The sequence below is a fragment of the Nelumbo nucifera genome, chromosome 1 (assembly GCF_055504915.1).
Source record: "Nelumbo nucifera cultivar China Antique chromosome 1, China Antique-T2T, whole genome shotgun sequence".
NCBI lineage: Eukaryota > Viridiplantae > Streptophyta > Magnoliopsida > Proteales > Nelumbonaceae > Nelumbo > Nelumbo nucifera.
Genome location: NC_142649.1, coordinates 4,841,582 through 4,867,503, shown reverse-complemented (window position 1 = coordinate 4,867,503; position 25,922 = coordinate 4,841,582). Strand labels below are relative to the sequence as shown.

General features: G+C 41.4%; 1 protein-coding gene across 5 annotated transcripts in view; it reads right to left on the bottom strand.

Moving 5' to 3' along the window:
• LOC104605230 (AMP-dependent synthetase and ligase family protein) overlaps positions 1-25,922 on the bottom strand; it is a 150,037-nt gene that overhangs the window by 88,943 nt on the left and 35,172 nt on the right. For all 5 annotated transcript variants that reach the window (XM_088896242.1, XM_010269905.3, XM_010269908.3 and 2 more), the window contains one exon: positions 11,243-11,916. In XM_088896242.1, coding sequence (XP_088752368.1) covers positions 11,243-11,916 — 674 coding nt within the window. The remainder of the gene's footprint in view (positions 1-11,242; positions 11,917-25,922) is intronic.

Sequence of the window (25,922 nt, the reverse complement as noted above, 5' to 3'; positions counted from 1 at the left end):
CTTATTTACAGCATGTTTATGCTCAAGTCCAGTTCCAGTGTGAGGAAAGTAGGAGGATGATAATGCAGCAATATGGTGTTACATCTGTTAAGAGGTCAGCTTTAATACCTACACCTTGTAAAGATAGGAAAAGAAAGAGTGAAAAGGTTGACAGGGGCAAGATGAGGTGTTCTTACTGTAGGAATGGGAAAGATTTGCATGACAAGGAACACTACTGGAAACTGCATGGCAGACCTAGTAAGTTTGGGAAGAAAAAGGTGGACTAGCCCATAGTGCATCCATTGAGACACAGTCTCACACTAGTGTCACCCTTAATGCTCCTGCTTCTAGTAATTCTAAGAGATTGATTTCCATTCCCAAAGAAGAACCACAAATGCTTTGTTTAAGAGCATATCATCTTGAGAGCCCCCTACCATGGATTCATCTACCTATTCAGGTATAACTATAAGTGCATCTACATTTCATTAATCTACTCGTTCCACATTTGAGCCATCATGGAATCTTGATTCTAGTGCATCCAATCACATGACAGGTAATATTGTTGTTTTCTCTAGTTATTCTATATGTTCTAATAGGGAGAAGGTCAGGGTTGCAAATGGATTCCTATCCTCATTTCTTGAAAATAGAATGCTCCAGTCCATCAAAACTTCTCCCTAACCTCTGTGTTACATGTCCCTAATCCTGCCATTAATCATCTTTCCATCAGTAATATTACAAAAAGTTTGAATTGTAGCATAACTTTCTTTCCTCATTTTTGTGTCCTATAGGACCAAACTTTGAAGAGGGTGATTGAGAGTGGTCATGAATCTAATGCAGTGTTTTAAAAGCGCAAGGGCCAATTTGCACCTGAAGTGCAAGGCACAAAATTACAAAAAGAAAAGCTAAAAATCAAAAAAAAAATTCAGAAAATTCAAAAAAATGCCAAAAAATTAAAAAAATGCAGAAAATATCAAAAAATATTAAACATAATGTTAATAAAAAATATAAACTTAAATTTTAAAATAAATGTTTTAAAAAACCTATTATCTAAAATTAAAATACATAAACATAACATGTAAAGCGTATTCAAATGAAAATTTAAAAATAAAAGCAAACATATAAACCATTTTCAAGCATGTAAAATCCACAATCTCTTTTTTTCCTTAATTGCATTGCTTGAAGTAGCTAATGTGATGTAAAACATATTGCATTCTTGATTCTATGAGTTGCCTTTGTACCACACCCCTCGAGGCAAGCATGAACAAGTCTATGCCAGGGTCTGAAATTCTTATTTCTCACATAAAAAATAATGATTTTATAGCTTTCATTGCCTTTTAAGAAGATATTTTATTGCAATGAATGAATGAACAACATTAGCAAATGAGGGATCCTCAGAGCTCCCAAGGTGGTAGTTCACACCCAATATCAGTCCTAAAACCGGCCTCCTACTGAAGATGGCAGTGCACAGAGAACTGATTCAGCAACACTTGAGTGGGGAAATTGAGCCTGAAATTCTTTTGAGTTTTTCTTGCAAAAATAAAGAAGAAAACTGATCAAAATCAATTCTTGAAAGCCTAGGTCATTCTAGGGTTTCTTAGGAGACAAGAGAGAAAAAAGAGAGAACAAGAAAGAGAGGTGTTTAAGTCTTGTTCGCCCTCTTCTTCTTTTATTTCCTTATGGAGCACTCTCCTAATCTAATTAGGAGATTATCCAAATCTGATTTGGATCTTGACTTTATTAAGAGATAAGCCTTATCCTCTTAAGAGGATAGGTGCTCCATAACGAATACCAAACCCAAATTCGACCCAAAGCAAGTTGTCATGTGACAACTTAATTAATCTTATTAATATTGGGCCTTAGGCCCATTTTTTTCAAAGGCTCACGACCCTAGGTGTTGCATAGCCACTTTAGGCCTGATATTGTATGGTGTGGGAGCCCATAAAGGTCTCTCTCAAGTCCATAAGAGTCCGGCCCCACCTTTGTAAGAGACTAAGCCAAATTCACTGTTCAGAGTAGTGAACCCCTGAGCCAATTAGCATGGGCTTAGTCTGGGCCCAACATTTACACATAAATGATCCTTGGATTCAGCCACCCTAAGAAGACCCAAGGATAATGGACTTAAGTGAGATAAAGACCATCAGGTAATCAGCCCAGTAATGGTCTCTTACACTTAACCTCTCGACCCATAATGATTAAAACACTACCTGACAAGGAAGTACCTCTCCCTTGGCTACAAGGTGCAGTGTCACACTCTCTATTCAGATGGATCCCAGGATTAAAACCTTTTGCAAACCATTTTCCTAAAATAATAGTATATAACATATAAATACATTTTGCAAAAACAGATTTCAAATACAGTTGAAATCCACTGCCGGAAGTTTAGGTTTTCATCAGAGTGTAAACCCTAATATTCGCTTCTATAGATCTCATTGATTGGCGCATCAAAGATAGCCCAGTCCAACACCTAATGCAGTACCATAATCAAGTCTGGGGTTATGTGTAACTTTCCACTTTTGCCCATCTATCTTCAAGGTCCAAGGCATAACTGGAAACAATGTTTTAAAACGCGGAGGCGTGACGCAAAGCATTCTACTACTTAGAGGTGTGATGCGAAGCGTTCCACTACCTAGAGGCGTGAGGAGTAGTTCAGAACGCAAGAGGCATAAGCCTCCTTAAGAGGAGGGGGTTAGGAGGAGGATGAAGAGGAAGGGGGATCTCATTTTTTCTTTATTTTTAATAAAAATCGTTTATATTAAGAAGAATAAATATGCATAACATTAGTTGAAAGGGGGGTCTTATCGAAGCAAAGCAAGACCCCCCTAACTCAAAAAAAAACAAATTGGGTTGCATCGAAAAGGGGGCGGGGGGATCTGGGGGGCGAAGCCCCCAGCCGAAGGGACAGGGAGCAAACCACTTTCTTTCCCCTTATCTTTTCTTCTCTTCCCTTTCCTTTCCTTTTCTCTTTTTTTCTTCTCTTTCTTTTTCTTTCCCTTCCCTTTCTTTTCCTTTCCCTTCCTTTCCTTTTATTTCTTTTTTCTTTTTTTTTGTCTTTTTATATTAGATGTGCATGAGACGCACGAGGCGTATGCCTCTAGCACGCCTCATGAAAAAAGCACATGAGGCATACGCCTCTTGCACCTAAGGCGTACGCCTCTTGCACCTAAGGCATACGCCTCAGAGGTGTTAGCGCCTCTAGCATACGCCTCAAGGCATTTTGGATGCCTCCAGGAGTACGCCTCCCACGCCTTTTAAAACACTGACTGGAAATTGGTCTGGGTTCAGTGTTTCTTCCCAACACACACTGCCTGTGCTTGGGGTCTAACCCTAGCAGCTAAGACAAGCTTCTCCAACTGTTTGGCAGCACATCAATGTCAACATTGGCAAGATAAACTCCCCAAATCTATCCAACAGCCGAGAACATACTAAACTAACACGACTCTCATAAATGTCCAGTTTAAGGGGTAATTCACAAAAAACATACCAATATCAACATGAAACAATAATGTACTTTATTCATTTACAAATAAATGTCCATGTACATCAGTCTGATTGGAGCTAAGGGCATATATTGTCTAACAATAATGACACAAAAATATTTTTCTAGTAGATGTACTTGTGGTGCTGAATACATGGAAATTCTTAGGGCAAGATCTTTTTTTTTTTTTGTTCTTGATCAGCAACAGAAAACATAATTTTATTAGAGAAAACAAACAATAGTACAACAAGAGGTTGCAGCTTTCATCATTATCACCACTCATGCCTTATCCCAATTACAATATGTTGTAAGGCTTACTTAATTGTTACTTTATAGTTGCTGTTAGTAGGCTGTTGGACAGTTACAGTTACTTGTTTTTTTCTTCTTTTTTCTTATTATTCTGATTCTAGGATATGCCACCAGGGGCATACTTGTAATTTCTGATTCTTTTATGAAGTTAATATAAATAGAAAATTGGCGGCAGCCAGTAGTGACTTTTTTTCCTCTCAACCGTACCTCTCTCTCTCTCTCTCTCTCTCTCTCTCTCTCTCCCAATCACCACATGGTATCAGAGCCAGGTTTTCTGGGTTGAAAAAGACCTATGATCCCTCCTGCCCTATTTTTAAAAATTGGTTGGACGTGGCTGTTTCTACAAAAACCCTAGCAGTTTCTGGCGGCAGTTTTTTTGGGAAACCCTAGCAGTTTCTGGCAGCAGCCTTTGTGATTTCTTTTTCTTGGTCGTAATAGCAAGAAAACCCTAGTCAGAGAAGGGCGATGCTGGTGCAGACTCCTCTGTTCGTTGCAGTGAAGTCAAGTTCGGATTAGCACCTTCGTACAAGTGCTGAACAGGTGTGTTTTTTGTTTCAGTTTGTCTCAGCCTTCTTTGGTCGATGGTGTGTAGGGCTCATGCCTTGATTATATAGTTATTTGTTTCGACGTTGGATGGTTAGAGTGTGTGAACTATAGTCAAACTAATTGTAATGTTTGTATTGGTGGTGCTGAACCGATTACCGGACTGGTTTATTGTTCTGTTTGGACGTTGGGTTAACTGAACCCCTTGTTCTCAGCAGTATTCCCTTTGTTCTCAGCAGTATTTAATGTTCTTTTGCTCACATTCTAGAAGTAAACCCTGAGTTGCTCACATTCTGATTGTGGTGGCTGTGTTGTTAGGTGGTATTTGGACTGGTTTTCAGTAGTATTCGATGGCAAGTCATGAATTAACTTCATCGGGGGCTACACAAACCTGCAGAACAGCGGGTATGGGAGGTGAAAACATGGTTTTTCCCATGCCAATTACCCCTTTAAACGGTATGAACTACCTGGAGTGGGCTAAGAGTGTAAAACTCTATGTAACGGCAACGGGTAAAGCTGGTTACATCAATGGAAGGGTGAAAGAACCCAAGGGTGAGACGGCTGAACACGATAGGTGGGACCAAGAAAACAGTATGGTGATGTCTTGGCTCCTCGCAGCCATGGAACCTGATGTGAAAAAGAATTTAATGTGGGCAGACACCGCTAGTGAGATCTGGGAACAGGCCAGAACTACCTATTCTGAGCAAAGGCATTACGCCAAGGTTTACCAGTTGCAAGCTGAATCCTCAACATGTAAACAGGGAAACCGTAGCTTGTCTTCATACTAATCAGCCCTTACCTCCATATGGAAGGAATTGGACCATTATCAGGCCATAGAGTGGAAGCACGATGATGATTCTAAGGCCTACAGGAAGCTAGTCTCTCAGCAATGGGTGTTTGCTTTCTTGTTGGGACTGAACCCCGTATATGAACCATTGAGGGTGCAGATCCTAGGAAGCAAAAAGTTGCCTACAGTTCACGAGGTATACTCCCTTGTCCAATCTGAAGAAAGCAGGCAGAATGTGATGGTTACAGCTAAGGGGGAGAAACAAGTTGCCTTGGTTGCAATGAATAATAGCTCCACGGGAAAGAAAAGTCACCCTAAGAAGGCGGATGATAAAGATAAGTTGTTTTGTACCCACTGTAGGCGTTCACGACATACACGTGATACTTGTTAGGACATCCACGGGAAACCCAAGTGGGCAACAAAGAATCAAGAACAGGGTAAAGGTCATCTGAAGATAATGAGCACAACACATGTGGCAACCCAAGATACTCAAGATGCCAGTGGTACCCGAGAACACCCTAATTAGTCTGACCCCAAGGAGAATAATGAATTCCTTTAGATAGCACCTGGAATCTTATGGTAGGGCCTTGCGGCAAATGGACAACTCAATCACTAGTACTCCCTCTACTTCATTTGCATCTACTTCAGGTAATATGGCTTCTGCATTCCATGTCACTCCCACAGATTCCCCTTGGATCATTGACTCAGGGGCCTCCAACCACATGACCGGTAAGCCTAACTTGTTCCAGTCTTATAGCCTTTTGTTAGGAAGGGATAGAGTGAGACTTGCAGATGGCTCTTTTTCTTCCATTGCAGGCCAAGGATCAATATCCCTTCCCCATGGCCTTAACCTGAATTGTGTATTGCATGTCCCTCAGCTTCCCATAAACTTGCTTTCAATTAGTAGCATTACAAGCTCCTTGAATTGTAGTGTGACCTTTTTTGCTGACCCATGTGTTTTTCAAGATCTAACTTCTGGGAGGACGATTGGTAGAGGAAACCTAGTGGATGGTCTCTACATTCTCGACAACAAAGTCGTTTAGGTCAGTCAAATAAGAGTCAAATTTTCTTGTGGCATAGTCGTTTAGGTCATGTTTCTTTCGAAATAATAAAATCTTTGTTTCCAGTTTTATTTAAGTCATGTTCAGTGTCAGATTTCGTGTGTCAAACGTGTCGGTTGAGCAAACACTGTAGAACAACTTTTCACTCAAGTAATAAAAGATCAAATGTTCCTTTTCATGTTGTGTATTCTGATGTATGGGGGCCTACAAATGTAATCTCTGAGGGCGGATATAAGTACTTTATTACATTGATCGATGATTACTCTCACTATACAAGGGTAATTCCTATGCGTAACAGAGACAAAGTTCCAAAAATAGTGAAAGACTTCCAGAGGATGGTGTTTACGCAGTTCCATGTTGAAATACAGATCTTCTAATCTGATAATGCGAAAGAATACTTCCATGGGGAGCTCAATGAGTTCTTCACCTCCCACGGATCTATTCATAGGAGATCATGCGCCAGAACACCACAACAAAATGGTGTTGCAGAAAGGAAAAACAGACACCTTCTTGAGGTAGCCCGCGGGATGATGTTACACATGAATGTCCCAAAAAGGTTTTGGGTGGATGCTATACTTGCAGTTGCATATGTCATCAACCGCATGCCCTCCAGAGTACTGAACTACATGGCCCCTCATCAGTTATTGTACCCTCAGTCTCCTTTATTTTCCATCCCCATGAGAGTTTTTGGTTGTCGGGCCTTTATCCATGATTTGTCTCCATCCCGAGGAAAGTTAGACCCTTGGTCCATTCCTTGTGTCTTTCTGGGGTACCCCTCCTCTCAAAAAGGGTATCGGTGCTTTGACCCAGTTAGTCGTAAATTTTTTGTGTCTATGGATGTGTCCTTCTTTGAGTCCGAGCCATTCTTCCCTCCTTCTCCTCGGGGGGAGAATCATAGTGTGGAAAAGGAGAAGCAGGTTCAGGTATCTCTTCCTTCTATTCCGGACCTTACTCCCTTCCATGTCTTCCAACGTACGCTTCGGAAAGATCAGTGGTGTGATAGAGATATGGAGCAGCCAAACACTGAGCAACTGACATCATCAGACTCCAAGGAGGTAAGTCCACCCCCTAACCCTACTCCTACTGTGGATGACCTTGACATTCCCATTGCCCAATGAAAAGGAGTCAGGTCCTGCACTACCAAACACCCCATTACCCACTTTGTCTCCTATGACCACATTTCCCACTCGTACCGAGCCTTCCTATCGGCAGTTGATTGCATCCTTGTTCCCAAAAATGTTGCAGAAGCCTTAAAATGCCCTGAATGGGTAGATGCCATGAAGGAGGAGATTAATGCCCTCCACAAAAATCAGACTTGGGAATTGGTGGATCCTCCAAAGGGGATAGACCCCGTGGGGTGCAAATGGGTGTTCACAATTAAGCACAAGGCAGATGGAACAGTTGAAAGGTACAAAGAAAGATTAGTAGCCAAAGGGTACACACAAGTATACGGGGTCGACTATGATGAAACTTTTGCCCCAGTGGCTAAGATGAACTCAATTAGGGTTCTCCTCTCCTTAGCTGCTAATCTTGACTGGGAATTGCATCAACTGGACATAAAGAATGCTTTCCTGAATGGTGACTTAGAAGAAGAGGTATACATGGTTCAACCTCCTAGATTTTGTGCCAAGGGAAGTGAAAATAAGGTGTCAAGCTACGAAAGTCTCTCTATGGCTTAAAACAGTCTCCCAGAGCCTGGTTCAGTAAGTTTCACATGGCAGTTCAAGAGATGGGATTCAAACAATGTCAGTCTGGTCATACACTCTTTGTGAAGAGATGTCAGGAACAAGTTCCTGTATTGATAGTGTATGTAGACGATATCATCATTACAGGAAGTTGGAGCTCAGAGATACAGAACTTGAAGCAATTCCTTGCATCTAAATTTGAAGTGAAAGATCTAGGTCTCCTGAAGTATTTCCTTGGGATTGAAGTTGCCCGCTCAGAAAAGGGTACCTTTGTCTCTCAAAGGAAATACACCCTTGATCTATTACGGGATATGGGTAAGTTAGGTGCAAGGCCGGCAGATACTCCTATGGATGTGGACCACAAGCTAGGTGACTGTGTTGGTGAACCTCTGAAAGATGTGAAGCAGTTTCGAAGGTTAGTGGGAAAGCTGATTTATCTATCCATGACCCATCCAGACATTGCCTATTCCATTACGGTCCTGAGCCAGTTTATGCACTCTCCTAAGAAGCCACACATGGAGGCAGCAGAGAGAGTCCTTAGATACTTGAAGAAATATCCAGGAACAGGCCTACTATAAAGCAAACACAATCACCTAAAGGTGGAAGTCTTTACAGATGCTGATTGGGCAGGAGCTGTGGATGATAGAAAGTCCACTAGTGGGTATTGCACATTTGTGGGAGGAAATCTGGTGACCTGGAAGAGCAAGAAGCAAAGTGTGGTAGCAAGGTCAAGTGCTGAAGCTGAATATAGAGCTATGGCACATGGGGTGGCTGAAGTCCTTTGGCTAAAGAACCTTCTAGGGGAGCTTGGAGTTGTTGTTCATAGTCCTATGTCCCTTTACTGTGACAACAAGGCTGCAATAAACATCGCCAGCAACCCAATCCTACATGAGAGGACCAAGCACATTGAGGTGGATAAACACTTCATAAGGGAGAAACTGGAAAAAAAGGGAAATCTGCATCCCTTATGTCAACTCCAAGGAACAACTTGCTGATGTCCTTACAAAGGGGCTTCCATGCTCGCGGCACAATGAGTTATGTGACAACCTGGGCATGATAGACATCTTCAGCCCAACTTGAGGGGGAGTGTTGTAAGGCTTACTTAATTGTTACTTTATAGCTGTTGTTAGTAGGCAGTTGGACAGTTACAGTTACTTGTTTTTTTCTTCTTTTTTCTTATTATTTTGATTCTAGGATATGCCGCCAGGGGCATACTTGTAATTTCTGATTCTTTTATGAAGTTAATATAAATAGAAAACTGGTGGCAGCCAGTAGTGACTTTTTTTCCTCTCTCTCTCCCAATCCCCACGAATCACCACACAATACAAATATAGAGTGTGAGCATAGCCCCTGCTATCCCACCCCAATTCAGATCTTACAATTGAGCCCAATGCAGCTGATGTCAAGTAGCCCCTTGCTTTGCTAAACCATCAGCCAAGCCATTTGCGACCTTTGTACCCATTGTATTTTTATTTGCATATGTCTTGATATCCCATTAAACATTCTGATTTCATTTCTGTAACACCAATTAGCTTTACTTCCATCCAATAGCTAGCTTATAATTACTTTGGAGTCACCTTCAACAACTAGTTTATCACAACCCACTTCCTTTGCTTTTTGCAATCTAATCACTGCAGCCATTAGCTCTGCTCGAATAGAGCCATTTTGCCCAATAGGCCCTGAAAATAAAGCAATTATATTCCCCTTATCATCTCTAACTATTCCCCCAACTCCAAACAGACCTGGGTTTCCCAAACTACTCCTATCAAAGTTCAATTTCAGCCAACCACTAGGTGGTGGTGACCAATCCTTCTTTGCCTTTGGTTACTTATGTGAAGAGCTTGCAATTGCACCCTAGTTCCTAAAGAAGTCATCCATTCTGAAGTCTGAAAAAAGGTCCAAAGTCTTTACCAGTGTGCTACCCTTACTGTGATGGTTTTGATAACAGCCTCTTTTTTTCTTTTCCTTCAAATGTTAGGTTCATCTCCTCCCACAGCGTCCACAACATCACTGCCCTTGTACACTTCCAGATAACCTCCTCTTCTGGCATCTAAAATTAGACCTCGAAACAACCTATCCAAACTAACAGGGGGATCCACCTGCATCCAAAACAAGCAAGAAACTAATCCCAAATACAGCAAGCAAATGGACAGGAGATTAGTAAGTGGAATGCAGTCTCACCATTAGATTTGCATAAGATACACCAGCTTGGATAGAGAAACCAACAAGGTCTTTTCTTACATAAAAGATCAAGAGTATTGATGCTTCCAAGGAAGACTTCCCAAGAGAAGGCAGCAATTTTAGGGGGTATGGGGGCATACCACACTTCATAGGAAAAGAAAGTAGAGAGGGGATAGAGGTTACCAACGAATTGAAAAAAGAGTGGGGGCCCACAAACGACCATCCCCCTTAGAAATGTCAAAGACCACCCCTTCTAAGATATTTAACATATTAGATACCTGGGGAATTTCTAACTCCCTAAGGTTCCACCTGAAAACCCAAATTGGTCTGTCATTGTCAAAAGATAGATATCCATTTTTGAGTTTATCACACCTTCATCCATAGGGCAAGGACATTAGAAAACAATGGGAGAGTTTTCCTACCATGCCCACAATGGAACAAACATAAAATTTCTATTGAGTTGATGAGTTGATAATGAGCCTCATAATTAACAACATTTATTGAGGAGAGCCTTCATAGGACACTCATGAGGAAGGATCATAATTAGCTGTCACATGCATCTTTTATTTGTCATGTGGTTTAGTACATAATCATTATATTTATGTTATTTTATCCTGATTGTAATGATTGCCCTTACTCAAGTATGTAGTACTTATGTTGACATATAATGGTAAATTTGCAGGGACTAAACATATAAAACTCAAAAAAAAAAAACCATAAACAATATTTATTACATACAAGCTAAAAAGTAGATGCACTTCAGATGTTACAGCATTCAAGTTTACAAAACAAATAATTTCAGATGGGTAAATTTGTAAAACAATTTATTTTCAGATATTACAGCATTCAGATATTCAAACGGTTCAACTAGATCCAAAGGTATAGAAAAGCCAAAAAGCAAATTCTAGCCATCCAGACTTTAAAATCACAAATAGATTGTTGCTTTTTAGATATCAGAATTCAGTTTTATCAAACGCCACCTGAATGTCCAACAACTCCTTAATTTTCACATTTGTTCCTTGGCCATTACTTCAATTTTAAGCCAGTTGGATTCATAAAAACAAACAACTACATTAAGTTTGTAGGGACCAAGTGACACCAGTCTCTCTGTAGTGATAAAAATGAATAATGCATAAAACATCTGTTAATAGCTCCAAAGGAAAATATCATTTCCAAATTAAGTCTAACAAATGAATAACAAAACTCCGAAAAAAATCCTCACCTCATGGCATCAACACAGACAAATATATGTGAGTGAGATCCAATAAATAAGTACATATGGCCACCATGGATAACAACTAGTGGTGACGCATCAACACAAGATTCCAGATGAACTCGCCACAGTTCATGCAAATACCCCTTTCCATTTCTTGGGATCTCAACTGACCAGCTTGCTTGACACTGATCCTTAACTTCATATTCCCCTTCAGGCATCACCATGTTACAACGGCTGAATGAACATGCTGTGGATACATCAAGGTTGGAAATCCATGAGCATCTCTTCTCTGAAAGGATACTTGAATTTAATGAATCCACTTTCAAATATTTAGAACTAACAGAACTGTCGTTATGTCCAGAAAGAACTTGCAATGGCCTTTCAGGTGACTTAGAGATGGAGGGACCAGAGATAGATGAATCAAATGACTGAAGAAAGCTATGCTTTTGTGCTTTTGAATTTTCTTCCCAATCATGGCTAATGCTCATATCATCCTTATACAGCCTTTCCCTCTCTACAATAACATATTGAAGCTTCGATGGGCTTGGAAAGACATATAACAACCTCATATCAATTCCCAGCGTATGAGCAACTTGTGCTGCAGTAATTGAATTGCCACCCATCATGAAGAAATCATCATTGTCCATTACCTTTTCAACCATCAAGGCCTCACAGAAAGCCTGTTAGGAAAAGAGAATAAACAAGTTACAGAAAATTATGATCTTATAAAATTCTGATATTGATCCCAAGAAGTTAATAGTGCTAAATGGTATAATTGTACAAAACAGCAATTTCAGTTTTCTCAGTAACAGAAAATTTTCATTGATTTTAAACTGTAAGATTACAAGAAGAGGGAAGGTAAACTTTATTAACTCTCCTCAATGAACAACAACCAACTATCAGTTACAACTGAACCCAAAATAATTGACTTCTCCTCACCCCATGTTTTGCAATCACATCAACAAAAACATTAACAGTTTTTTTGACCCAGTTAACTTTCACGTTCATATTCTGTGTCAACCACTTGAACTTCTTCTTCTCACCATTAAAGAACCCAAAACCCATTCCTTCCTTTTGCAGCCAATCCACCACCAGCTTTGAACACCTTTTATTACCAGTTTACTCAAGTTCATTTCTTTTGCCCTCACTCCCTCCATAACAGCCAGAACCTCAGCCCTCAGTGAGTCATCCACTCCTACTGGACCAGAATACTAGAAGGGCCTGGGTTTCCACCACTACTCCCATCAAAATTTCATTTAATATAGCCACTGGCGGGAAGAACCCAAAGGGGGCTTGCAATGGCCTTGTGAGACTCTGAGTTAGCCACTTCCAATTTCTCAAAAAATCATTAGAAAAAAAAAAAAAACAGCAAAAAGCTCTGAAAGCTAAATTACTGTAGCCGAAGTAGCAGAAAAGAGAAGAAGAAGAAGAAGAGATGCTGGAATGTCGAACTGCACTGCTCAGTCGACAGTACTATTATTTATATTATGGTGTAGTACAGTGATACAGGAAGTTACTAGAATGCCCCTAATTAGTGATGGGACACCCAGACAACTTAAAACATTAAACAGGATTAGGCCCATTAACAAAGGCCCAGTACAGGACAACTTAAACTTAAGTATAGGCTAATAAGAACTCTTATCAGCCGAATACTCATACATACAAAGACTTCAAGCCAACACTCCCCGTCAAGCTAAGCATGGATATCAATCATGTTTAGCTTGCCAAGCATGTCCCTAAACTTTGCTGCTGCCAGCCCTTTAGTCAGTACATCCGCAATTTGCATCTCAGATGGAGTATAAGGCACACAGAATTCACCCGAGACAATTCTTTCTCTAACAAAGTGCCGATCAATCTCAATATGTTTTGTCCTGTCATGCTGCACGGGATTGTTGGCAATGTTGATGGCAGCTTTATTGTCACAATACAGCCTGAGAGGACCTTCAGCCTTAATGCCAAGTTCATTAAGAAGAGTTCTGAGCCATAAGAGTTCAGCAACCCTGTGGGCCATAGCTCGATACTCTGCTTCTGCACTTGATCTAGCCACTACATTCTGCTTCTTACTGCGCCATGTGACCAAGTTTCCTCCCACAAATGTACAGTAACCCGAGGTTGACTTCTTGTCTCCAACAGACCCAGCCCAATCTGCATCAGTGTAGGCTTCAATTTCAATTCTATTGTTTTTCCTGAAGAAAATTCCCTTCCCTGGGCAAGTCTTCAAGTACCTGAGAATCCTTTCAACTGCTTTCATATGAGGAATCTTTGGAGAGTGCATAAATTGACTGACAACATGCACAGCATAAGCAATATCTGGCCGAGTGAGGGATAAGTATATCAGCTTCCCTACCAATTTTTGGTATCTCTCTTTATCACAGTAGTCCTCCCCTACTGATTCTTGCAGGCCATGGTTCTGTTCCATTGGAGTATCTGCTGGCCTGCACCCCATCATGCTTGTTTCCTCTAGGAGGTCAAGAACATACTTCCGCTGACATATGTAGATTCCCTCTCTTGACCTGGCAACTTCAATCCCAAGAAAATATCTCAAATGACCCAAGTCTTTGATCTCAAATTCAGAAGCTAGAAACTCCTTCAGTCTTTTTATCTCTTCCAAGTCATTCCCGATAATTACCATATCATCCACATAAACAATGAGTGCAGTAAGTTTGCTATCCTGTCTCCTTATGAACAAGGTATGGTCTGCACCACTCTGAGTGTACCCCACTTTCTTCATGGCCCCACAGAGCCTCTCAAACCATGCACGGGAAGATTGCTTCAACCCATATAATGCTTTCCTCAGTTTGCACACCTTTCTACTGAAGTCATAGCCTGATGGAGGTTCCATAAATACCTCTTCATGAAAGTCACCATTTAAGAAGGCATTCTTCACATCCAGCTGATGAAGTTCCCATGAAAAATTTGCTGCTAGTGACAATAGAACCCGAATTGTGTTGAGCTTTGCTACCGGAGCAAAGGTTTCTTTGTAGTCAATCCCTTCTTTCTGAGTAAACCCCTTTGCCACAAGTCTGGCCTTGTACCTTTCAATGGACCCGTCCTCCCTGTGCTTTACAGTAAACACCCACTTGCACCCAACAGTGGTCTTCCCCTCTGGCAGATCCACTAATTCCCAAGTTCTTGCTTTCATTAGGGCTTTCATCTCTTCATTCATAGCTTCTTTCCACCTTGGATCAGACATAGCCTCTGAGTACCTAGAAGGAACACGCACAGAGGAAAGAGCAGACACAAAGGAGTGATAGGCAGGAGATAAATGTGAGTAAGAAACAAAATCAACAATGGGGTGCCGGGTGGTGCAAGAGCGGATAGGCTTACGGAGAGCAATAGGAAGATCCAAATCAGAAGTATGAGAGTTGAAATTACCTTGGATTGTAGAGACAGATTGATCCGAGTCCAACTAGTTGCTGTCATGAGGTTGAGGACCCCTTTTTCTTCTGTTGTACGTAAGTATCTCTTTTTGTTGCCTACTGGAACCTTCAAGAACATCTGCAGCATCAGGAGAGGTAACCGACACAGTGGGAGCCTCATTGGGTTGACCCGGAATGTCACAACAAGGAGTAGGAGGAGAGGATGGAAGACCCGAGGCAGATAGAGGAACAAAAAAAGAGGGAGAATGAGAATCCTCTTCCATCCCACTAGTCTCCCCCTGAAGAGGATTCTGAGAAGACTGAAAATAGGGTTGAGACTCAAAGAACACCACATCTCTGGTGACATACTTTCTCTTGGAGACAGGGTCATAACACTTGTAACCCTTTTGTGTAGGAGAGTACCCCAAGAATATTCCCTTTGTAGCCTTAGGATCCAGCTTAGTCTTCTTTGGATCCTTCACATGTATGAAACATATACAGCCAAAGACCCGAGGAGGAAGGGGAAAGTCTGGAAGAGTGGGGCACAAAACAGAGAGAGGGATTTTCATACCCAACACCTTAGATGGCATCCGGTTTATCAGATATGATGCAGAAAGTACAGCTTGAGACCAGTATTGCTTGGGGACTTTGTGTTGGAATAGTAAGGCTCGAGCTGTCTCCAATAGATCTCTATTCTTGCGCTCAGCAACCCCATTCTGCTGAGGAGTATAAGCACAGGATGACTGATGTAGTATGCCAGCATCTTCCAGGAATAAGTTCAAGGATTTTTCAAAGTATTCAGCAGCATTGTCTGACCTGAATTGCTTAATCTTCTTATTAAACTGTGTTTCAATCATCTTGCAAAATGCCATGGTTATCCGTGGTACTTCATCCCGTCCTTTTAACAGGTAGATCCATGTACAACGAGAGTAGTGGTCAATAAAACTGATAAAGTACCGGAAGCCATCAAAGGAAACAATGGGTGAAGGGCCCCAGACATCAGAATGAACCAAATCAAAAGGAGCACAAATTTCATTGCTGGAAATTGGATACACAGTTCTACATTGTTTTGGCATTTGACATACTTCACAGGTTAGACTCTGACTTGGAATGCCCTTAAACAATTCGGGAAACAACATTTCTAATGAGGAGAAAGACACATGACCTAGCCTAGCATGCCAAAGATGCAGCTTAGCTATTGACTCCACACTTTCCGGATTACTAGCAGATGCTTGTAAGGCTGAGCCGATCTCTGCATCAAGGTAGTAGAAGCCTCCATACTCATGACCGTACCCAATCGTTCTCCTTGTCAATCTGTCCTGAAAGACACAATGAGTAGGAAAAAAGGTTATACTACAGTTCAAAATTTTGGTAAGTTTTGAAACAGACAAGAGATTTGAGGTAAGACTGGGAACATGTAAAACTGATTTAAGAGAGAGGTCCTTGCTTAGATCAACAATTCCCTTTCCAGAGATAGTGGAGAAAGACCCGTCAGCAACTCTCATCTTATCCTGACCAGACAACAAATGATATGAAGAGAATAGGGAAGACATATGTGTCATATGGTCAGTAGCACCGGAATCAATAACCCAAGAAGTAGAGTCAATAGAGCCAGTGGCACTGAAGGCAGAGGTTGTACCTGATCTAGCAAGAGATGTAGAAGCAAAAGAATTATCTCTTAAACGGACTAATGCCCTACTAAGGATCTCAACCTCACTAGCAGTGAAGCCCAATGTACCAGTTCCAGAGGAATCAGCAACCTGTCCCATAGGAGAAGAAGACACTGTTGGTGTATTTTGTGAGTTGTCATCATTGTTGCTGGCGACAAAATTCCCACTTGCCGCAGGCCTGTTATCTCTAGAAGAAACATCTCTGGGTATTGAAGACATCTTGACTGCAGCCACTGTGTAGGTGACACTGATTGAGACTAGCCGAAGCAATTCTGAAGGTTCTGAACCAGTTCTGGAGCAGATCTGATTAGCTGAAATGATCACATCAGGTTCTGACAGCACTCGACACAATTTCAGACTTGTCGAGACTGTCACAGTTCTGAAACAGTTCAGTACAACAGCAAGCAAGGAGTTCTGGGCTGGTAACCGACCTAAAGCTAAGGGTTCTCAACTATTGTGCTATGCAGACTCCACTTGAACTTTGAGTACTGCAACTGTAAAGAGAGTGCCCTTCCTTGCGGCCAATACTAGGACTGCTGACATCAGTCCTCAACTAGGGTTCACAGTGCTGAACAATCTGGAGCTGGCAGCTCCCTAGGTAATCTCACAGCAGTGGTGAGGGGTTTCGGACTGATAACCACCCTGAACTTGGAGCTGTTTGCCACATTTCTATGATGGTAGAAGTGTTCACAGTGCTGGTAGAACACTAGATAGACTTCACTTGGGCTGAACCAAAAACTGCAACAGTTCGGGTACAGTAGTGAGTGAACAGTTCGAGGCTGCAACAGTAGCAAGTGAACAGTGGCTCTGTAGAAGAAGCTAAGACTGTGCAAGTTTTGCTGGAGCACCGAAGCTGCAACTGTAGAAGTAGCTAAGCCCTTTTCGGCTAGTGCTAGGACTGCTGAAATCAGTCCTCAACTAGGTCTGTCCTACACAGACCTCTCTTAGTAGCCAAATAGCTACTATTTGCTGGAAATAACCTAGTAGGACATCTACTTCTGGGTCTTACTTCCCTTGAGTCCTACAACCAAGAGAAACCCTAGGTTCGAACTTGTTTTACTCTCTTACACCCCTAGGTCTTCACTACAGCAACCCAGAAAAAGAAGAGAGAAGATGAAAAGACAGCAAGAGAAGAGAGTGTGTGCCGGCTGAAACCAGGAAGAAGCTAATGCTCTAATACCATGAAAGCTAAATTACTGTAGCCGAAGTAGCAGAAAAGAGAAGAAGAAGAAGAGATGCTGGAATGTCGAACTGCACTGCTCAGTCGACAGTACTATTATTTATATTATGGTGTAGTACAATGATACAGGAAGTTACTAGAATGCCCCTGATTAGTGATGGGACACCCAGACAACTTAAAACATTAAACAGGATTAGGCCCATTAACAAAGGCCCAGTACAGGACAACTTAAACTTAAGTATAGGCTAATAAGAACTCTTATCAGCCGAATACTCATACATACAAAGACTTCAATCCAACAAGCTCCAAGGACTTCACCCAATGGATCACTCTAACCATAATAGTCTCAATAATTGCCTCTTTGCTTCTTTCTTTATCTGAAAAAATTCTTGAGTTCCTCTCCTCCCAAATGGTCTAGCTTACCGCAGCCCTTACACACTTCCACAACACTTTTCTCCTTTTCTTAGGCTACCTAAAGAAGGTAGTGGAAAACAAACTCTGCACATTATGCAGAGGAAACCACCTACACCAAAACAATGAGAAATACCACTCCCAAATAAAACTAGCAACTGGGCAAGAGATTAATAAGTGAAAGCAAGCTTATCCATTAGCCTTACACATAATACACCAACGAGGGGATAAACACTAGTTAGGTCTTTCCCTTTGAAGGAGATCATAAGTATTTATTTTTTCCAAAAAGACCTCCCAACAGAAGCCTCCAATTCGTGGAGTTGCACCAAACCTCCTTAACAGGAAAAGGAGAGTCCAAACTATCAGCAGGTTGAATCAAGGCCTTCAAGAAGGAAGCACAAGAAAGAACACTGTTGACAGTTGTTTATGTATTCAGGTTTAGTACCATAAGGGTACTGTTGTAATTTCTCTTCTGTTTATATTGTTCGACTGTACTAGTATAAATAATAAATTCATTCATTCGCCCCCTAAGTTCTGGAGGGCTTTCAGTCACTCGACTCACCTCTCTTCTCTCTTCTCTCTTCTCCTCTCCTCTCTTCACTTGCTCTTGCTCAACATGGTATCAGAGCAAGTCGTCCAGGCCTGAAGGGTGATGTCAAGCTAACTGCTGTTGCATCCAGTGTTGTCTCCAATCGAACTCCTAATCTGGTGAAATCAGTTCGACCCAGAAGTTACAAAGTCTTTTCGTCTTCCAGCCCAGAAGTTGCTCCTCCTGTCTGCTCAACTGTAGAGAGACTATTGTTTGAGGTTTGTAGAGGGTGTTCTGTCTTCAGAAAGGCTATCATCTGAAACTAAAAGAAGTATTGGTCATCTTCTGTTCGGCTGCCTATTGTTTGAGGATTCGTAGAAGGAGTTCTGGTTTACAGGGAGACTATCATCTGAAACTAAAAGAGGTACTATCATCCTTGTCTGTTCGGCTGCCTATTGTTTGATGAACTGTTCGGCTACCCTACTATTGTTTGTTCGACTGCCTACTATTTGATGAACTGTTTAAGTGATTGTATTCCTTAACACAGTAACTGTATTCAAACCTCTTTTTTGTTGGTATTGTGGACTGTTGATGGTCTGTTCAGCCGATTGATTGTCTACTCAATATTAATCTTATTGATTGACTGTTCGGCTACCCTATTGATCTCCTTGACTGGTTAGCTATCAGGCCTACTAATTAGGTCATTCAGACCTGTTCTTGTACTGCAACAGAAGTGTTCAGTTTGTTGTTTGTTCTCAGTGGAACTGTAGGTCAGAAGGACCTGTTCTTGTACTGCAACAGCAGTGTTCAGTTTGTTGTTTGTTCTCAGTGGAACTGTAGGTCAGAAGGACCTGTTCTTGTACTGCAACAGCAGTGTTCAGTTTGTTGTTTGTTCTCAGTGAAACTGTAGGTCAGAAGGACCTGTTCTTGTACTGCAACAGCAGTGTTCAGTTTGTTGTTTGTTCTCAGTGAAACTATAGGTCAGAAGGATCTGTTCTTGTACTGCAACAGCAGTGATCTGTTTTTTTTTTGCTCTCAGTGAAACCGGTGGTCAGAAGGACCTATCTCTGAAATAGCCTTGTACGGCTGTACTCTTTTGGTTGTTGTTTCAATTTTTTATTCTGATATCATGGGCAGTGAAGATTCAGCCACATCTGGAGTTTCATCAATGCTGAATGGAATGGGTGGGGGTGACCTATCCTTTCCTATGGTTGTTGTCCCTCTTGATGGTTTAAATTACCTGGAATGGTCAAGAGGGATCAAATTATACATCACTGCAAGGGGGAAGATAGGCTATATTAATGGGAGGATAAAAGAACCATCCTCTGGGAGTGCTGAATATGATAGATGGAATCAGGAGAACAGTATTGTTATGTCTTGGCTCTTGGTTTCCATGCAACCTCAAATCAGGAAGAATTTCATGTGGGCTGAAACTGCAAATGAAATCTAGGAACAAGCAATGTCTACAAATTCAGAATTGCGACACTATGCCAAAATTTATCAACTGCAGGCAGCATCTTCTACTTGTAGACAGGAGGAGAGGTGTTTATCGGTTTATTACTCTAACTTAACATCTGTCTGGAAGGAATTGGATCACTACCCGAGTGTGGATTGGAAGTGTGATGAGGATGCTAAGAAGTACAAGCAGCTTGTCTCCCAGCAAAGGGTGTTTGCATTCTTACATGGTTTGAACCCTATGTATGAATCTATTAGGGTTCAGATTCTCAGCTCTAAGGATCTCCCATCTGTTCAGGAAGTCTATGCTCTTGTACAGTCTGAAACAAGCAGCTTGTGGTGCACTCATTGCCAGAAACCCCGACACACCAAAGATACCTGTTGGGATCTTCATGGGAAACCAAAATGGGCTCAAGATCTGACTAAGAAGCAAGGTTCAGAGGTGAATAAGAAGTACAGACAGCAAAATACAAAGAAACATCACATGGCCAACATGGCTACTCGGGAGAATCAGCCCCCCATTACTACTGTGACTCAGACACATCTCATTGGACCCGACCCGAGGGAGGACATTATGAATTCCTTCCGTGACCATTTAGAGCTCTATGGTAGAGCAATTCGTCAGATGGATGCTCCCCCCTCAACCTCATTTGCATCCACGTCAGGTAACCCTGCCACTGCTTTCCATGTTGCTTCTCACACCCCTGACTCTCCATGGATCATTGATTCTGGAGCATCAAAACATATGATTGGTACGTCCTCTTACTTTCAAACATATCACCCTCTTTCTGGAAGAGACAAGGTCAGACTAGCCGATGGATCATACTCTTCCATAGCTGGTCAAGGAACTCTCTCTTCCTCTTGGTCTTACCCTTTCTGATGTCCTTCATGTTCCAAATTTTCCCATTAATTTGTTCTCTGTTAGTAGTGTTACTAATTCCTTGAATTGCTCAGTGACTTTCTTCCCTTCTCATTGTGTGATTCAGGATCTGGCCTCGGGGAGGACGATTGGTAGGGGTCGTATGGCTGATGGACTTTACATGCTGGAGAATAAGGCTGGTCTTCATGTTACAGAGTCTATGAGTCAGTCTATGAGTCAGTCATGTAAGAAAAAAGTCTATTTATGGCATTGTCGTCTTGGTCATTTGTCTTTTGAGTCTTTGAAAGTTGTATTCCCAAAACTGTTTAAGTCAATGTCTGTTTCTGATTTTTCTTGTCAAACGTGTCAGTTGAGTAAGCATTGTAGAACTCATTTTCTTCAAAGAAATAGTAAATTTGAATCTCCGTTTCACATTGTTCATTCTGATGTGTGGGGCCCTGTTACTTTACCATCTAAGAGTGGCTACAAGTATTTCATTACCCTCATTGATGATTATTCTAGATATACTTGGGTATACCCGATGCGAACCAGGGAAGAAGTACCCAAAATCATTCAAGATTTCCAGCGGATGGTCTTCACTCAATTTCAAACTGAAATCCAAATTTTTCAACCAGACAATGCAAAAGAATTTTTTCATGGTGACCTCATGGAATTTTTTGCTTCGCATGGTTCCCTTCATCGTAGCTTTTGTGCCCGCACACCACAACAAAATGGTGTGGCCGAACGGAAGAACCGACATCTCCTTGAAGTGGCTCGGGGTTTACTACTTCATATGAATGTTCCCAAACGGTTTTGGCTTGAAGCTGTTCTTTGTTCCACTTACCTTATAAACCGTATGCCCTCTCGTCGGTTAGAGTACAAAGCCCCACATCAACTTCTCTTTCCTAAGGCTCCCCTTCTTTCTATTCCTCCTCGTGTCTTTGGTTGCCGGTGTTTTGTCCAAAATCTGTCTCCCACCCGTGGGAAATTGGATTCTCGTGCTATCCCTTGCATATTTCTTGATTACTCCTTCACTCAAAAGGGATACCGTTGTTTTGATCCTATTTCTCGTAAATTCTATTTCTCCATGGATGTTTCTTTCTTTGAAGATGAGCCTTTCTATCCTGTTTCTCCTCGGGGGGGTGTAGGCATGAGGAGAAACTGGTTCAGCTTCCCTCTCTCCCTGACCCTCCGCCTTTTCGTGTTTTTTCTCGTCGTCACAAAGGCCAACCAAATTCAAGAGCTGTAGAGAATCCGGAAGTTGTACCTCCAGTGCCACCAGACTCCTCGGGGGAGGATCATACTCACTCAGGTATTTTGGCTCCCAATGATGTTCTTGAATCTATTGAAAATGATTCCTCTACTACTAATGATCTTGACCGTCCTATTGCTCACAGGAAGGGTGTTAGATTGTGCACCACTAAACATCCCATTTCCAACTTTGTCTCCTATGAGAACATTTCACCCTCATTCCATGCTTTCCTTACCTCCATTGACAGTGTCCCTATCCTTAAGAATGTGGCAGAAGCTCTTTCAGTTCCTGAATGGACAAATGCCATGAGGGAAGAAATTAATGCCCTTCACAAAAATGGCACATGGGAACTTGTTGATCTTCCTAAGGGAAAGGTTCCAGTTGGATGTAAATGGGTGTTCACAGTTAAGCATAAGGCTGATGGAACAGTGGAAACGTATAAAGCTCGCTTAGTGGCAAAGGGATTTACTCAAGTGTATGGAGTTGATTATGCAGAAACTTTTGCCCCCGTTGCCAAGATGAATTTCATTAGAGTCCTTTTCTCTCTTGCGGCTAATCTGGATTGGGTTTTACACCAGCTTGACATCAAGAATGCATTCTTGAATGGTGACCTTGAAGAGGAAGTGTACATGATTCAACCTCCTGGTTTTCTAGATCAAGGTAATGAACAGAAAGTGTGCAAGTTGAAGAAGTCCTTATACGGGCTGAAACAATCACCAAGAGCTTGGTTCAGCAGATTCCATGTGGCAGTTCAGCAGAAAGGATACAGGCAATGTCAATCAGATCACACACTGTTTGTGAAAAAAGGAGAAGGTAAAATTGCTGCTCTAATTGTATATGTGGATGACATAATTGTTACTGGTGATTGGGAGGATGAAATTCAGAAATTGAAACTTTTTCTTGCCACTCAGTTTGAAGTGAAGGATCTAGGACCTGCCAGATACTTCCTTGGAATTGAAGTCGCCCGATTAAAGAAGGGTATCTTCATTTCTCAAAGGAAATATGTCCTAGATTTACTTCAGGACACTGGGAAGATGGGGGTGAAGCCAGTTGACTCTCCCATTGACCCCAACCATAAATTAGGTGACAACTGTAGTGAATCTCTCAAGGATGTGAAACAGTTTCAGAGGCTTGTAGGGAGATTGTTATACCTTTCTATGACTCGCCCAGACATTGCATATGTTGTTGGTGTCCTCAGTCAGTTCATGCATGCTCCTAGGTCTTCTCATCTTAAAGCAGCAGAGAGAATCCTCCGATATCTAAAGAAGTATCCGGGTACTGGTTTGTTATTTCAAAAGCACGGACATTTGAAAGTTGAAGTTTATACAGATGCAGATTGGGCTGGATCCCAAAGTGACAGAAGGTCTACCAGTGGCTACTGCACCTTTATAGGAGGGAACCTTGTTACATGGAGGAGTAAAAAGCAAAATATGGTGGCTAGATCCAGTGCTGAAGCTGAATATCGTGCTATGGCCCACGGGGTTGCTGAAGGCATGTGGATAAAGAATTTGTTGGGGGAGTTGGGTTTCCCAGTGGCCAAACCTATAACTCTATTTTGCGATAACAAAGCAACTATAAGCATTGCTGCCAATCCGGTGCTACATGATAGAACAAAGCACATCGAAATTGACAAGCATTTTATCAGAGAGAAAGTTATCACAAGCGAAGTGTGTATCCCCTATGTCACTTCTGAGAACCAGCTTGCAGACATCTTTACAAAGGGTTTAAACCTTTCCAAACATCATGATCTTTGTGACAAGTTGGGCATGATTGATATCTATGCTCCAACTTGAGGGGGAGTGTTGACAGTTGTTTATGTATTAAGGTTTAGTACCATAAGGGTACTGTTGTAATTTATCTTCTGTTTATATTGTTCGACTGTACTAGTATAAATAATAAATTCATTCATTCGCCCCCTAAGTTCTAGAGGGCTTTCAGTCACTCGACTCACCTCTCTTCTCTCTTCTCTTCTCCTCTCTTCACTTGCTCTTGCTCAACAAACACCAAAGGAGGAAGGGGTCCAAATGCAGCTATTAGAATTGGAAGGATCCAAAAAGGACCAATCGAGGGCAAGAGTCAAATCCAAAAGATCATTTAGTCCCAGTCAAACCCAATTCTTGAGCTAGAGGGAACAAGAAAGGTAGAAACCAGCTCATCTTTGTATCTTGAGAGAGCAAACAAAGAGGGAAATTTGTCTTTCAAGGAGAGGTTGCCCACCCACAATTGTTTCCAGAATTTTATACAGATCCCAAAACAAAGATCATATCTGACAAAAGGCAAAAAAGAAGGCAGGATAGCATGGATGGCCTTCCAAGGGAAAGCTCTGGCAGCCCTAGTTAGTACACCAGCATCTCAATCATTAGCCACAAGCCCATGGATATTTACCACCACTTTAGCCCAAAGTTTGCTTCTATCCACAGGTAATCTCCACAACCATTTCCCCAATAAGGCTTCATTCCTCTTTAGCAAGTTACCTAAACCTAGACTGCCAACCTCCTTACTCCTACAAACTACATCCCAATTGACTCAGGTCCCTTTTCTCCTCCCCTCCCACAAGAAATCCCTCATTAGCTTTTCCGTTTTTCTTCCCACACTCACTAGCATCTTGAACACAGACATGTAACAGAAATTTCAGTTTTGGTCTACAATATCTGATGCTTACTAGCTAATTAAACATAGTAATTACTATTGAGCTCAAAACATGAATTTTAAGTTAAAAATGAAAATACTATGGCATACCTAATCAAACATTATAATCACTACTATTCAGTAGTCACCACCATAATGGAAGCTCCTAGTCTATAATTCTATACAAGGATAACTACTAAAAGTACAAAACCATATTAGAAAGCAGATTCACAATTCACACAAAGCTACTTCCCTCTAAAAGCCCTATAACGTGACCCTTTGAACTATTCCTATGACACAAAAAAATTCACAAAATAAACTTGGAAAACACACAAATTAACCAAAATTCTTATCTCCATAAAAACAAACTGCCACCACTGCAATAACCTCAATAAACATTGTTTCTTCTTCCGTGGTTTCTTTTTAATTTTTCACTCCAACATTTTCACACCAAAGGTCATGCCAAAATCTAATTCATGAAACACCTCGAACCTGATATCAGATTCTTTTGATGAAATCCATATATGCTCTTCTAAAACCTATCCACCTTCTCAGTCATCCCACTCATATCCTTGTAAGGAGTAGATACAAGGGCAAATCTATCCAAAGAAGCAATCCCATACTATTGCATAGTGATTCTTCAGCTCTCCATACTTTGAACTTGTACATTCACCTAATTCTACCTAGGCAGCTCATCACCACTAAGAATCTAAACTCAGACGAGCTAAAAATCAAAATCGAGAAGATAGAAACTCAAATATAGGAGCTCTCCTCCTCTTACTCTTCTAGAGCACCAGCCATACACACTGGTTTATATGAATCAATAATAATCAAATTCCTCTCACATCCATCTCAGTGATGCACAATATGTGGAAGGATCTTGACTACTATAATTCACATACACCAGTGTGCAAGGCCGATGCTGTTTCCTACAAGACTAAGATGGAGAGTGTTACGATCCCTTTGTCCAACATTGGTAGTATGGGATGATAATATAAGATATCCCACACTGGTAGTATGGGATACTGTTGTGCGGTAGATATGTACTTGGGTTCCCTCACTCTAACAGCTATCTTTTAGGGCTGAGTTCTCCTAAGGCACCTTGCTCCACAGATCCACTACCTACCATCCACAAACCGATGGACAAATGGAGATACTTAATCGTTGCATCAAGACCTATCTATGATGCTTTACAGGAGAAAACCCAAAGACATGGGCTCAATGGCTGCCATGGGCAGAATTTTGGTACAACTCTATGTTCCATAGTGCAGCAGGCATGACCTCTTTTAAAGCCCTGTATGGACATGACCCACCATCAATATTACCCTATGAACCTGGCTAAA